Source organism: Mesoplodon bidens (genome assembly GCF_964165515.1).
Source record: "Mesoplodon bidens genome assembly, chromosome: 2".
NCBI lineage: Eukaryota > Metazoa > Chordata > Mammalia > Artiodactyla > Ziphiidae > Mesoplodon > Mesoplodon bidens.
In genome coordinates, this window is record NC_138177.1 from 14,799,063 (window position 1) to 14,815,548 (window position 16,486).

General features: G+C 40.4%; 1 protein-coding gene across 2 annotated transcripts in view; it reads right to left on the reverse strand.

The window, feature by feature from the left end:
- USH2A (usherin) overlaps nt 1–16,486 on the reverse strand; it is a gene marked incomplete at both ends in the record, with an annotated part of 794,746 nt that overhangs the window by 454,196 nt on the left and 324,064 nt on the right. For both annotated transcript variants that reach the window (XM_081220997.1, XM_081220996.1), the window contains 3 exons: nt 10,944–11,138; nt 13,744–13,824; nt 13,946–14,149. In XM_081220997.1, coding sequence (XP_081077123.1) covers nt 10,944–11,138; nt 13,744–13,824; nt 13,946–14,149 — 480 coding nt within the window. The remainder of the gene's footprint in view (nt 1–10,943; nt 11,139–13,743; nt 13,825–13,945; nt 14,150–16,486) is intronic.

Consider the following 16,486-nt stretch of genomic DNA (forward strand, 5'->3'; position numbering starts at 1 on the left):
TAATGGTTTTGTTTTTAATAAATGAATAGTTTCTGCTCTGTATCATTATCAGCTTTGCAGCAGCATGGCTTCCGTTATTTTAAATTGCAAATATATAGTCCTTGAGCTTCATTATGAGGTGTAAGTTTGGGAACTAATTTTTAGATTCTATTCATCCTATCAACATTTTTTCCCCATTGGGAATATGTATGTTAAGTTCCAAATATATATTTAAGTTGTTCTGCATATTATTTCATAAAATTAGAGAACTATAGAACTGCAGAACCAGTAGTTCAAAATTCAACTCAGCATGATAAAACAATAGTAACATTACATTAACTACAGGGTTAGCACCCAAACCCTGCATTTGTTTCTTTATCCCTTCCTTCATTCCTTTAAGAAAAGTGTATTGATTACCTACCTTGAGCAAGTTACTAAACAAGACTTAAAATAAATATAAAACATGATACTTGTCCTCTGGGAGCTTACTGTCTAATGAAAAAACAGAATGGGCGTACAAAGAGCAGCCATAGGCAGTTTTTTTTTTTTTTTTTTTTTTTTTTTGTGGTACGCGGGCCTCTCACTGCTGTGGCCTCTCCTGTTGCAGAGCACAGGCTCCGGAAGCGCAAGCTCAGTGGCCATGGCTCACAGGCCCAGCTGCTCCGTGGCATGTGGGATCTTCCCGGACCGGGCACGATTCTCAACCACCGCGCCACCAGGGAAGCCCCATAGGCAGTTTTAACAACTGTGGAGTAAGACTTCTCAGCTGAATAGAAAAAAAATTACATGGCAGGGAAGTTTTTATTACAGTTATCTCTCTGCAGGCTTCTCAGGTAAGTATAGTAATTATACATATATATAACAAATATAATATATACATATATACGTATATGTGTGCATATACATACACATGAAGAGTAGAATCTTACTTATGGATGGACTAATGGTTGGGGTTAAGTTCCAAAGTCGGGCATAAGGCAAAAATCACTCATGATTTAAAGTCCCCTTGACCACTCCTTATATGGCCCGTAAAGTACAGTGCCTTTGATTTTGTGTATGCCTCTAATTCTTCATTAATCAATGATTCTCTATGGCTCTTAGCTCTTCATTCTTTTTGTAGACACCCCAACGGTGTCTACAAACAAGAGTTTCCCTTTTCTGTCAATAGTTGGGAAACCCTAAAATTATTCACATATTCTTTCCCTCTAACAGGTATTAATAGTTTCAGGATTGGACAGCATCCTTTGCCTGTAAGATTATTTTAAGAGTTTTTTCACTCTTTTTTTTCATGCCTTCCCTACTTCCAAGGTGTGTGGTTAAATGTGTGTAACTGAAACACACAGATGAGACTTCACTACGAGATTAATTACAATTATATTGCACGCGTGGAATTGAACTGGTCTCCTTCTTCTGTGGATCTAATGGGCATTTTGCATTTTGTATATAAATAGAGAACTCTCTGTCTTTCTAATGGGCATCATGGCCTGGGGGCTGAGAGGGTTGGGTTTGTTAGAAATGCAGAATCTCACACCACAGTCCCAGACCTACTGAATCAGAATCTGCAGTTTACAGAGATCCCAAGTAATTCTCACTTCCTTTGCACTAGCAGCTTTCAGAAGCCTCACCCTTAAGGGTCAGAGGCCCTACTTACACTGCCTCTATTTCTTCACTTGCCCTACCACCGTTGTGCCCACAAAGCTAATGCTGTTGGATCAAGGGGCAGGAACAAACAAAGCAGAGGTAAATGCAAGCCCAGCAGGTGAAAATGATCCCTTCTCACCTGGCCACGCCCCTCACCCCAGTGGTTTTTAATATGTGGTCCACTGACCTCTGCAAGAGCACGGACTAGAACACTTGGTAAAGGCAGATTTCTCAATCCTAGCCCAAATACACAGACTCTTGTGCATGGAGCCCAAGAATCTGCATTTTATAAGCAATCCAGGAATCACCTTATGACCAGTAGAGCTGAGACTAATTATTACTACTAGCTGTGGAAGAGACAGAAAAATGAGAGACTTTCAATATGGAACCCACTTGTTTCAGGTAGAAGAAAGTGAATGTCTACTGTATATGAGGACTGAACCAGTTTTCACAGCAAAATCTATATTATCAGTTGCATTATAAATTAAAATGTCTTTCTTTTTTTCCCATAAATTTAGATTTATGTGGGTCATCTGAAAGATTATTATTATTGATTCATCAGCTAAGCTATAGTAAATAATAAATATGATTATCATTACCCGAAGAAGGAATATAACTCCTAGAGTTTAGCTCAACGTAATGCAACAATAAAACTGAGAAAATATCTTCTGTGTACCAAGTACATTCCTAGCACTCTGCCAGGTGCTGTACTCATTATGCTGATAATTAAGTCTACATGTTTAAGCATCTTCAAGAAAGAAATAAAAAAAAATTGTATATGTGCAAATTCTTGAATCCATTCATTCTTGACAGAATTTCAAATCAGATTGGGAAGGGTCTTTCTGAGCAGCCCTGGGTTTGAAGGGAAAATGCCAGGGCTGTCTCTCTGGGCAGCAGCTTCGGACGTTGAAAGTGCTGGAGGGAAAATCAGCAGGAGCTACGCAGAGTTAATTGGAGCCCTTTGCAACTAGTCTAAAGATACACTGGAGTGATAACTGCAGGGCTTTCTACCCTGAGGCACCAGCTGAGAAAATGAACTTTCAAGAACTCCCTGCTCTGAACCCTGGCCTTCGGAGGGCACAGAATCCAGACTCTGTGGCCCAAAGGGGCCCATTTGTACCTGAATGGGGCTGTTAACCCTTGGACTCTCCATGCTACTGGGATTTATCACATTTAATCCTCCAGTAGCCAAATTCATGAATGGTAAATATTCTGTCTCACACTTCTATTGTTTCAGCTCTCTTAGTTAATATTCATCTTTTCTTTTTCTTTTGCCTTCTGCATTTTGTAAGTCTGACCATAATTTCCCATTTCTTCCCAGGAATCATTTCACTTAATTTTTTGTTGTCCTGTGATTTTCCTTTGCTAATTTTATTACTTACTTTTAATAGCTCATCATTTTTATATAGGCATTTCTCTTTCTTTTTTTTTTTTTTTTTTTTTGTCCTATATTTGCAAGTTGCAGTTGGGAGGTGGAAGTTGTCATAAGAATTTCTGGTTAAAATTGAGACTTGATCACTGGTGTCAAATAGTGATCAGTGTTTGAACAGTGTTTCCCAATGTTGGCTGTGCAATGGAGTTACCTGCTGAAACTTTTAAAATACCAATACCCAGGCTATATTCTAAACCAAAAAGTCAGGCTCTGCAGGTGAGACCTGGACATCAATATTTTTTAAAGCTCCCCAGGTGGGTCAGTGTGCACCCATGGTTGAGAACTACTACCTTATAAGAATACCAAGGAAGGGCTTCCCTGGTGGCGCATGGTTGAGAGTCCTCCTGCCGATGCAGGGGACACGAGTTCGTGTCCCAGTCCGGGAAGATCCCACGTGCAGCGGAGCGGCTGGGCCCGTGAGCCATGGCCACTGAGCCTGCACGTCCAGAGCCTGTGCTCCGCAACAGGAGAGGCCACAACAGTGAGAGGCCCGCGTACCGCAAAAAAAAAAAAAAAAAAAAAAAGAATACCAAGAAATACCTGTAAGGACAACAGGCAAAGACAAATGGACTCCTTAAAGGAGAGCCCAGGGCAAACTTGGTCCTGAGCTGGGTACAAAATGCCCACAAGTTCTCAGCACTCCTCCACCCGATACTGGGAAGAAAGAAGTTGACTTTTACCAATTGCTGTGAGGCTAATGCGAATTTACCTGAACTGAACCCCTCCTAATCCCAGTGAAGGGTTTTATTAACTGCAACTAGGTACCCAGTAAAATGACTTGAAAATGATTTGATTTTCCTGAGCAAACACTCACTCTGAAGGTAAATTTAGGGATAGGGCAAGTGAACTGTGGAAGTAGGTGTGTGTGTGTCGGGGGGTGCATTTAACAAATGGGAAAAACATCTGTAACTCAAAAGGAACAAGAGGGCTTCCCTGGTGGCGCAGTGGTTGGGAGTCCGCCTGCCGATGCAGGGGACGCGGGTTCGTGCCCCGGTCCATGGCTGCTGAGCCTGCACGTCCAGAGCCTGTGCTCCGCGACGGGAGAGGCCACAGCAGTGAGAGGCCCGCGTACCGCAAAAAAAAAAAAAAAAAAAAAAAAAAAAAAAAAAAAGGAACAAGAGAACATAGCACTCAAATTCTAGAAGGCTATTTAGGCTCTGGGGAGGATTTAATTCAGGAAAACGGTAAAATGTAAAAGTCATCAGTTTCATGCTATTAAGATCGAAAAGAACTTGGAATCCATTAAACAAGAGACAGAAGGTAAATGGCAAACAACAGAGATGAAAACTGACAATACTGAGAAGTAGGCAGAAATCAAAGTGAGTTGGATGAGGAACAAATGCAAATCATATAAAAGATTGAAGTAGAGGGGCTTCCCTGGTGGCGCAGTGGTTAAGAATCTGCCTGCCAATGCAGGGGACATGGGTTTGAGCCCTATTCCAGGAAGATCTCACGTGCCACAGGGCAACTAAGCCCCTGCACCACAACTACTGAGCCTGCACTCTAGAGCCCGTGAGCCACAACTACTGAGCCCACACGCTGCAACTACTGAAGCCTGCGTGCCTATAGCCTGTGCTCCACAACAAGAGAAGCCATTGCAGTGAGAGGCCCACACACTGCAACGAAGAGGGGCCCCCGCTCACCACAACTAGAGAAAGCCCGCGTGCAGCAACGAAGATCCCACAGCGCCAAAAATAAAAGACAATAAATAAATTTTTTAAAAAAAGACTGAAGTAGAAGAATTAAGTACTCATCTCAGAAGATTCAAACAGCAGAATCAATACTGCCAAAATCAGAAAATGAAAAAGGCAAAAAACTATGAAGCAAAAATCCAGAATTCAGACACTGAATAGTATAAAGATAATTAATTCATTGAACATTTACTATGTGCCTGTTTATCAGCAAAATATTCTATGGAGGTAATTCATTGTTTTTTTAATCTTTGCAACAATGCCATAACATGAAGAAGGTTTTTACCCCCCGTTTATATATGAGGAAACTCCAATACAGTGATATGTTTTTAAATTTGCCTGAGATCAGACAGTTGATAAGTGACATAACTAGATTGATTTGACTCTGCAAGCTGTGTCCTGGACTGCTAAAATGAGGAGGACAAACTGGGAAGAAATATACAATATTGGAAACTGTTATTTCTTACCAGAAGTAATGATGATATACACAATAGCAAGCTTTCCAAGACAAAGAAAGACCCAAATGTGAAGAAAGAAGAGCTCATTATATAACAGAAAAAAAATGTAATGAAAAGAAACCAACACATTTTATGATCACTTACTTGGTTAAGGACCCTGTGTGAACCAACAAACCTAAATTGTCTTATACATCCAATATCAGTATTGTTCATTCAAATAAATACCACTCTAACAACCAAAAATTAAACATAAAAACCTCAACAAATGTCACCTCAGAAATGCTAAAGGGGGATTACTTTCAAGATCAATACCAAAACTACTCAAGAACTACTTTATTGTCCTCTCTTGGTACCTTGTTATATCTCAACTAATTGGCAAAGCAGCTGCCACCAACCAATCTCCACACTCCTAACATCTCCACCAAATCCAGGTTTCTGGCTCTCTACTTTCTCCCCTCTCCCCCCCTCACTTTCTAGTATTCTTTTTTCTTTACTGTGAAATCTCTGACTTTGATACTTACTCAGCCTGGCTTTGGGGCTTTTCAATTCACACTTCTCTCCCTTAATAGACTGATTCATCACAGTAAAAGTCCACCTGGCAGTACCAGAGTTCTCCACAATCTTTAAGATTACCTCCTATGTACTTCCTTGTCTATTCATTTCACAACTGTGAGCAACAGATACATCTTTAAAACCCTTTGGGGGGAAAAATGTTAAAGAATTCATAGTCCACACAGGCAAAAACAGAAATAAAGGAATAACAACAACAACAAAAAGTACTGAAACACAATAACAAACAAAACTGGAAAGCAAGAACTATGATGACAGAAATAAGAGCAATCAATTGTATAAGTCATAAAAATAAATGTGAGTTAAACTCCTCTACTAAAATATAGAGAATTTTAAGTTGAATGTAAAACTAAATCAAACTAGATTCTATTTACAGAGATACACTTAAAGCAATGTGACTTTAAAGGTTAATATACAAATGATGAATGTAAAAGTAATAAGAAAAAGAAAAATACAAACAAAAAGCAGGTTACCACAGAAACTGATAATTGACAAATCCAAGAAATTGACCAAGTTGCAATAATTGAGTTTTTCCTTAGTTTTTTACACATTGGGTATATAAAACTAAATAACAGTTGGTCAGTGGTGCTGTAATTTTCTTCTCTCTGTACACCATTCACATGCTTGAAATATCCTACAGTAACATCCAATAGTTTATCATACTGGTTTTCAATCTCAGGGGTACTGTCCTCCAGAAAGATATCCTTCAGAATCTGGGCAAGGCTGGTGTAATTTGAGAAGCCTCCCTGCCCCATTTCTGATTTTATCTTACCTCAAATTTAGAATTACTAATTCAGAGGATATGCATCATATATATATATATATATATATAATCAAGATGGTATATCTAATATAAACAAATATTAGTCTACCCTGAATGGCAAGGATAGGGTTTTTTTTCATATTACCCATAGAAAACTAACAAAAACATTTAAAGGTGCTATATTAACTATAGAAAATGTTCTTTAAAATCTGCACATAAAAATGTAAATCAAAATAAATGAAAAATGGGGGTATTGCCACACATAAGGCAAACATAAGTATAATATTCTTCATACGTAAAGAGATATTTAAATCAATGAGAAAAATGTGACTCCTCCAATAGAAAAATTGAGGATGAAATGTACTAGGTATGCCATAAAAGAAGTACAAATTACCAGTAAACAATGAAAATACTTAATGCCTCTATTAATCTAAATTTGAGGTAAGATCAAATTAAAGTAATATTCTGATATATTTGGAAAATTTACAAAGTTTCTTTTACCTGTAAAACTTGTCAACTAGGATAAAATGAAAAATAAAATCTTGCATTCTGCTTGCTGGTGGGAGTAGAATTTGTACACTCTTTTGGGGAATTATTTGGCAACATAAAAATAACTATCCTTTGTTAAGAAATTACCATATGTTAAGCACTGTGCTACATGCTTTAAAAACATCTGATAGGGCTTCCCTGGTGGCGCAGTGGTTGAGAGTCTGCCTGCTGATGCAGGGGACGCGGGTTTGTGCCCTGGCCCGGGAAGATCCCACATGCCACGGAGCGGCTGGGCCCGTGAGCCATGGCCGCTGAGCCTGCGCGTCCGGAGCCTGTGCTCCTCAACGGGAGAGGCCACAACAGTGAGAGGCCCGCGTACCAAAAAAAAAACAAACAAAAAAAACTGATTGTTAACATTTATACAGTGCAATCCAATCTGTGTGTCATGTGCTGTCCTGTGTGCTTTACATATACATGGATTCATTTAATCCTCACAGGTATCCTATGAGGTGGGTAGTTATTTCATTCTCAATTTACCCATATGGAATCAGAAGCACAGAGATGTTAATTAATTTGTCCAAGTTTACACAGCTGAAAATTGTTAGACTTGGAATATCATCTCACTTAATAACTTTAATATTCTTCTGAGGTTAATATTATTCTCCCATTTCATAGGTTAAGACACTGAAAAAAAAAGATCCAGGAGAATACATAATTTCCCCAAAGTCACAGGGAGGGTAGGCAGCAGAGATTTGCATCAATGTCTGCTTGACCTCAAAGTCCAAGACTGACTAATGCTTTAAGAGAATTTGACCTAGTTTTTCCATTTCAAGGGGTTTATCCTACCGTCACTGTCAGGAATTCTTCCAAAGATTTACATACAGACTTTAAAAAAAATCATATTAATTATAATAGCAAAAGTTGGAAATCTAGAAAATAAGAGGAGACTGAGACAGAATGAATTTGGGAGAGAGGCAGTGGAAAGCAACTGGAGAATTCTAAAGAGAGAGCCATGATGTTTGGTTGCGCAGTGGATTAGAGTCATGGGCGGGGGGGTGTTCATGAGAAAGAAGAGTCCTGTAGTTGTCCAGGTAAGAGATTGGAATGGTTTGGCTTGGACAGTAGATAGGGGAGAGATGGATCAATTTAGCACACAGGTTAGAAAATGGAATCAATAAACATGGATACATGAGATATGAACAGAATGTAAAAGTTGAGAAAAATTCTCAAGCTTAATTAACTGGGTGGCTGGAGGTGTCATTTATTGATATTGGGAATGCAGGAGGAGGACTTCAGGTTGGAGATGGTAAATTTAGAGATTATGAGAAATCAATTGGAAATGTCAATTTTTCCAAATGTCTGCTGGATACACACATTTGGAAGTCTGGGTAGGACGTGCCTTTAGGAGTCAATAGTGTTTATAGGATACTGGATGTTTTGTGAGTCGATGATTTTCCTGGAGCAAGATTGTAGGGAAAAATAATTAGCAAAAGAGAGACAGAAAAGGTCCCCGATCTAAACCCTGTGGTTCTCCAAAATGCAGAGTTAAGCTTCAGAGGCAGTGGGCCAAGGACACTGAGAAAAAGGGGCCCAGAACCAGAAGGGTCAGAGAAGTGAAGAAACATTTCAAGAGACAGTAAAAAATCCACAGTGTAGAATGCTATCGAGCTGTGGAACCAGGACTGTAAAGTGTTCTTGGATATTTAAACGTGGAAGTTGTTGGTGTCCTCAGCAAGGCAAGGGAGTGGAAGGCAGACCGTGTGAAGAAATGGGAACAACGCCACAGATGCTTCTTGGTAGAGGCACGTTTGGGAAGAGGAGAGAGGGCACAATAGCTGGATGGGACTTTAGACCAAAGGAAGATTTTTGTCATTGCTTTGGGTTTGTTTGTGTTTAACAATGGGTGTTGACAGATGGAGTCTGAATGACCTTGGGCAGAATCCAGCTGGGCAGTGGCTCTAACTTTGGCATGCACCAGCATCACAAGAGGAGGGCTTGTTAAAATGGGGATTGCTGAGCTCTACCCCACAGCTTCTGATTCAGCAGGTGTGGGCGGCCTGGAGAATTTGCATTAATGAAAAGGTCCCAGGTGAGGCTGCTGACACAGATCCAAGGACCACACTTTGTGAACAACTGCAGGAGACAGAGGTTAAAAATATGTGAGCGGAAGAGAGACCACCAGTAACAGGTCTAAAAAGGCAAGAGGAGTTGGGGTCCAGAGGACTTTTGAAGATTTTATTTTTGATAGGATAAGGGAAGCTCTGTGAAAATAGGAAGGAAAAGAGAGGAAGGTAAAAAGTAAAATAATAATGATGGCAGATGCCTATTATATGCCCAAAACCTTTTAAAATGTTTTAGCATTCATTAATTCACTTAACCCCTAATAACTACCCTATCAGTCAAAAAAATGTAATTAATGCATATATTTGGTAGTAAGAAAGTGACAGAAATTCTTTATGATAGATTCTGGAGTTTTTTTGGTATCTAAGATGATGTAGTATATAAGACTATCAGCTGAGTGTGATAAGGAAGGCAGGTTAGCATTTAGATAGTTTGGAAAAATATAAAATATTTAATGAGGAGAATGGGAGAAGGCAATTACAGACATGTGGTAGGACTGGTGTCATTACTGAGTGTCCATCTGAAAATGAGGATTGAGACTTTTTAGTGATAAATTGCTCACTGTTTTCCAGCCCACTTAGCTGCAGTGTGCAGCCTGGGCAAAGGCTTAATCAGATTGGGTTTTTATCGGATGGGTAAAATAAGGGAGGAAGGAAGTGAAAGATACCAGTTTTTTTTTTTTTTTTAAATTGGCTGTGTATTTGGGCTGTAGATTCTAAGGAATCTAAAAAAACAGAAGTAAAGTTTGAGAGAGTTGACCGATAGATGTGTTAGAAAGACAATTAAGGTTACTTTAAAATCCATCAAATTTGTCAAGTTATGAAAGTCTCTGACAGAGGAAAAATACTATTTTTCTATTAAATTTGTTGATGCGTTTTACTTTTTTTTTGGTCAAAGGCTTAAATTTGACTTTCCATTTAAATGGGCCTTAACATTTCGTGAGGCTGAAAACTGCTGTCTTACTACATGTGCGGGACTTCAAGCGCGGCACCTTGCGTGATGTGCCTGAGTGTATTTCACTCCAGCCGTTCTGCACGGTGCGCGTGCCGCACCGTGAGAAATTGATTCGCTGGTTTGCCAGTCAAACTGCTGGTGCTCTAGTACTCCTCTACCTTGTCATAATTAGGTTTAATCAACAATTTTACAATAAATAACAGTGCTGTGAACTTGGGCTAGTCCCAACGAGAGAACTTTTGCATGGTGAAATAGGTCGTTGGCCCCATATGTACACGAAGGATTGCTAAAAGATACATCTTCTTAGGATGTATAGAGATCCTAGGTACAAGGACCTGATTAAGGGCGCGAGGGCCCTGTGACCTAATCTTTTGGGGATGGCGAGAATATCATCCTTGTAATGAAGCTATCCATAAGAGCCCATAACCATTAAAGAATTATCATTTCCATCCGAGGTGGACAGAGGTGTCCATATCATTAGATGATCCTTGTTGGGGTTTTTTTGTTTGTTTTTGTTTGTTTGTTTGTTTATGGTACACGGGCTTCTCACTGTTGTGGCCTCTCCCGTTGTGGACGTGCAGGCTCAGCGGCCATGGCTCACAGGCCCAGCCGCTCCGCAGCATGTGGGATCTTCCCGGACCGGGGCACAAACCCGTGTCCCCTGCATCGGCAGGCAGACTCTCAACCACTGCGCCATCAGGTAAGCCCAATCCTTGTTGTTTTGAATCAGGCAAAATATAGGAATCTTTCATGCATTGGGGAAAAAGCCTTGAAGCACGTTTTTATTTAAAGTCAAACCAAAAAGAAAATTAATAAGACCTACTGCCTTGAGGAGTCACCTTTACCTGTGAAGGTGCTGGTATCAACAAGCTCAGAGCTGGCAGAGGGCAGGCGGGGCGGACCGGGCGCATCTTCACTGTAGGCTCTCAAAATGTACTTCTCGATTACACCTCTAACCACAACAGGTTCATCCCAGGTCACCTCGATGCTAGAGCCGTTTAGGCTGCGGACTCTTGAGGGAGTTGGCACACTTTGTGGAGCTGTGAGAGGATAAAAGAGAAAACAGGGGAAACGGCAGTTCTGAGAAGACTATCTCTCCTATTCTTCACTTTTAATGGCCGCAGTAAATCAGACTCAACCATTAGCATAAATACAATTTATTAGAGTTGTAACTTTTCAGCGCTGATTTAATATGACTGCACATCTTGAGCCATTCAGTTTAAGCGATATTTCAAAACCATCAAAACTCCATTGACATCACATTCTTTCAAGCCTAGTCCAGGTTTTCCAAAAACATTTAATGTATCCGACATGTTTTAAACATCACTCATAAAGAAGGAGGTGGATGGTAGGCAGATAACAAGTTCAAACAATATAATGATGTACCCCTTTGAAGCAAGATAATTAGACTGTCATTATACATAGTGGTTTGACACTTTTATATTGTCGATGTATTAGCCAAAAAATATCACAAATGTGGTGATTGTATTGTACTTGAAGGTCTGATCCCGTTTGCCAAATTCAATTGTTTTTCCAACTAATTTTTAAAAAGCAAAGTTCTACCAGATAGGATATATTCCTAATTGCATTTAGGCGGGGGAGAGGAGCTGGTGCCCTTGAGATTCTACAAAATCATTTTCTTCGGAGCATCACAAAATAACACCACCAAACGAGGCAAGTTTAAAGGAACTTGCTGCAAAACCTCACTTATAAGCCAAATCCCCTAATTTAAAAAATCTATAACCTTTAGTTATTAATTAGATATGTCTATGGTTCTGATCAGTAACGACTTCAGCACAGCTGACTGCACTGGGAACACTGAGGAAAAGCCCAAGGAACTTCATGGCAGGATGATGGATGAGAGACAGGCTCTGACCGCTCCTGGACTCCTGAGCCCTGTCGATGGAGGATCACTCTGGTTTTCCCCCATCAAAGAGCCTCCTTCTCTGCCTTTACTGTTCAGGCCAACAAAACAGGACAGTTTTAAGGGAAACAATGTGAACGTAAGGGATATGAGGAAGCACAGAGGTGGAGAACCACTGTCTGAGCAGGTAAAACACCATGGGCACTTCTGGAAACACACAGGCTACACAATCAAGTTGCAAGTAATGGGACAATGGGAGTGATTTTGATTTTATTAGTTCTGAAATGTGGTACAGAGCAAAGTAGAGTCCTGTCTAACAGATGGTCTTCTCATAAGGGACAGAGCAAAACTGACTCAAAAATAATTAAATAGTGCAATTATTCTCCAACCCTTGGGAGCATGTAGCTGCTTGGTGTTGTGGTCAGATTGTAAATATGAATTTATGGCATAAGACTTTGTGGTCAGATCATTGCTATAAATTCAGAGCTCCATTTGCATACTTTCTCGGTGGTACTCAAAATGGAGACTATTAAGCTATGTAAGTGATGCACTTTCTAGACACCTATTTACGTTGTTGAATTAGACTGAAAGCAGGCTTTATAGTACACTTGTTAATAAAGTAGAGAAGTGTGAGATAGGGGCAGGGGACATGCCAGTAACAAATGAATATTTTACATCAGAGCTTTTTCCAAGCTCTAAATGTGAAAAGGATTTTAAGGGATCATTCCGTTCATTGTCTTGCCTATAAATAGATGATGATTTAAATCATCCTGGAAAAGTGTCAAGTTGGCCTCTTCTGGAAAATCTGTAGGCAAACAGCTTTGAAAATTCTTATTAGTAGCCCATCTCAGTACTTAATTATCTTTTAGATTAAAAAGATTCCTCAAAGGATGCCTGTGTTAGTAACCTGTTATTGATAATAAGTATGAGAGGGTATCTCGGTAAAAAACACATCTTTAGACAAATCGTGACTTGCTAAGGATAATTTTCTTCAAGAGGCATAAGTGTCAATCATATGGAAATGTATTTGTCTTTCTGACAAATAAATATTTTCTCCAAAATGGTAGAAGGCTACTGATTTCACAAAACTTTTTTTAATGAATGCCTCCCTGTGATGGTAATATGTGAAAAGATTCTGTGGTCACTGTCAGAAGGACAAAGCACTTATAAATCAGTTATCTGAGATTAGCTCTAATATAGTCCGTTTCCTCTGTTTCCCCATTCAACTCAAAAAACAAACAAACAAACAAAACTTAGACCACTCAGCAATTTCTATCATGGGGGAGTCATTCTAAGACCCTAATAGTAAGCACCACGGCAAACATTTGCCATGATGTGATAAAAGACACATCCACTTCCAGCCAGGGTGCAGGTTTCAAATGTGCTCTCCACCGGAGAGGCAAGGGTCTATCACCCCTACCTAAAGGTAATCCTGACTAGCTTTTCGGGGTCTAAGCAGTTGGTAAAGATTTCCTATTCTTAGATAAATTACAGTCGATGTGGGCCTATCTCATCTTGAAGAACAACCTGAACTTACTTTCTTCTGCATCTGAAGACGAAAGAATCAAGCCTGAAAAAATCCTTATTAAATACTTGAAAAATCAAAAGAAGGATCTGCTAAGCATTTTTACCAATGACGGGTGCCTTTGCAAAGGCACATGCTCTGTCACAAGATTATAAACATACTGCTTGCTTCACGGGTAAGAGCCCTTTCTTTTCTTTACGTGCACCAACGTGTACATGTGTGTGCACATACACATTTTAAGATAAATGGTATTTACCTGCTCCTGTTGTACGGCCCCGACTCCAGTCACTGGGTACTGAACCTCCTTCGTGGGAGGCTGTTACTCGATACAGGTATTCTTAAATGGAAGTAAGAAGCAGAAGGTTAACATATGACTCGTGTAGGCTAGTGGTGGGCTGGCAGGGAGAGGGGCTGAGGAGGGGACATGGAACATTGAATTCGGAGCATTTCCACATTACCTGTGAAAGGCTGGAGACCACTGTCATAAGCGCTCTGCTCTTTTCCCCGATAAACCAGGATGGAGTCATTTCCCCTGCAGTTAACTGCTCTGTCAGTTGACAGGCATCCATCCAGATTGACTCTGATAGCACCGCTGGACACAGATGCCAAGTTAACGACAGCACCCTCTGCAAATTTCACATCTTTCATGCAACCACCAAAACCTAGCAAAGAGTAAGGGATGAATGTCACATAACGGGCTTGAGTCATTAATTACCAATCATTTTTGCCCCCTGTAGTACTACGTTTTGATGAAATTGTGCAAGGGGGGGGGCTTTAAACACAATTTTTAAACTTCCAGGTCTCGTTTGGGAGATCCTTTATGCCTCCCCCTGCTTGTTTTTCAGGCTAAGCTGTTGCAGGAAATAGTTATATTTATGTTATTTTGAAAAAATATATAAGCTGATAACTGTAATTCGACTGAATTAGATGCAACTGAAAAGTATGTATTATATCCCTTTAGGAACACATTTTTATGTTTATTCCCATGAAATAAAATTTAGGCAAGTACACATTATCGTGAGGGGGTATCCACACATTCCTCAATCCCGGAAAATTCAGTTACCTGTATAAGTCAGTGTCTAAGTGCCAAAAAATAGTATTTTAATGAGCATGATTATTCAAGAAGCTCGTTGGGGAAAAATACATTTTGAGGTTCCTATGAATAGTAGAAGGAAGAATATAGTCTCAAAATATACTAAAATCCTGAGATATTGCTATGAATTCCATAACGATCACTTCATAGACAGAGAACGAATCCCAGTTAAATCAGGGAACAAAGGAGCTCTGACTGTGCTCTACCATTTTCACTGAGTTCCATAATCTCGACTGCAAAACGATCACCAGTGTTAGGTTCATGTTCTCATGACAGGGACCAAATTCAGCTCTGGCAACAGCAACACGGGAGGTTTCCTGGAATGTGTATTATACTCAGTCAACTTCAGAATGACCACGGGGCATTCAGTTCTGGGAAGTTTAACAGAGAATGTGGAGGAGGTGGGTTTGAAGTGTGCACTGCTTTTTTTTTTTTTAGAGAACCATAGGGCATCCTGTCAGCCGGGAACGGCAGTGGCTTTGAATAACTTGCTATTTTGTGTAAACAGAGATGAATTCTGTGAGGTTTGGCAGTACTCAGCTCAGCAAACTGCCCACAATTGTCAAAGAAGGGACAAACAGACTGTGTTTGAGATCGCTGGGGCACACACTCTCTCTCTTGAACAAAACACTGTCAAGACTGAAAGGTCCCAAACACACGATTAGTTCTTTTCAAGATGAAAGCACGTCAGCAGGAAATGGAAATAGAACATAATGCAATGCTGACCAGTAAAATAAGTTAACAGTAACAATGACTAGATTGTTCTCTTCAGCATTTATATGGTGTGTTATTCTGTCTTCTAACACTTAAAGTTGAAGCCTATTTCCTTTTACATGCCTTTGCTATTATTCACGTTCCTTTAGGCCCGACTGATCAATACTGCTAGTCTATCTTCAACACACAGTAGATACTCAATAAGTTGGGTGAATTGAATTGAAAGCAATGAAGCTCAATGTAAAAGCATCTGCTTGAAAATTCAGATGTTAATTTCTTTACCAGTAGTAATTTTCTGATGGCCCAGAGCTGAGTCACCTAACTGCTCTGTCCTCGAGTTTCCCTATCAAAAAAACGTGAACAGTGGAAAGATAGCTTTGGCAAACGTCAGTGTGCCCTTATAAGAAATGTCCCGTTATTGCTCAAGAGGTACAGAATTTCAGGTTCGTAGGATGAAAAGAATTCTAGAGATCGATGGTGGCGATGGTTGCTCAGAAACGCGAATGTACTAAATGCCTGAACCGTACACTTAAAAATGGTTAAGATGGGGCTTCCCTGGTGGCGCAGTGGTTGAGAGTCTGCCTGCCGATGCAGGGGACACGGGTTCGTGCCCCGGTCCGGGAAGATCCCACATGCTGTGGAGCAGCTGGGCCCGTGAGCCATGGCCGCTAAGCCTGCGCATCCGGAGCCTGTGCTCCGCAACGGGAGAGGCCACGACAGTGAGAAGGCCCGCGTACCGCAAAAAAAAAAAAAAGGTTAAGATGGTAAATCGTACGTTAGGCGTACCTTATTACAAGTAAACATGTTAAAAAAATTTTTTTTAAGAAATGTCTTAAACATTAATACACAAGATGCAAATTTAAATTTGGGAAAGGCCACAGAGGTAGGCTTCCTTCACTCTGGAGATAAAGAAAAAAAGGTCCAGAAAGTTACAGGATGAGGTTTCTAAGTAGGAATCCTCCTTAGGAAATGGGACTCTGGCCTCAGGCCTCTGGGGGTGCAGATGCCTGGGCTCTAGTGTGGGGTCCTCACAGTACTACCCTCAGGGCAGTCAGAAGGTTTGGTCAAAGTTTGCGCCATTCTTCCAACTCTGCACCGTCAGAAACCCTCCCACCGGAAATACTCCCCAACGACCTCTAAAATATGAATGGGATGTGAGGATAAAAACAGGGGAGAGGGCCTGTCTGTGGGA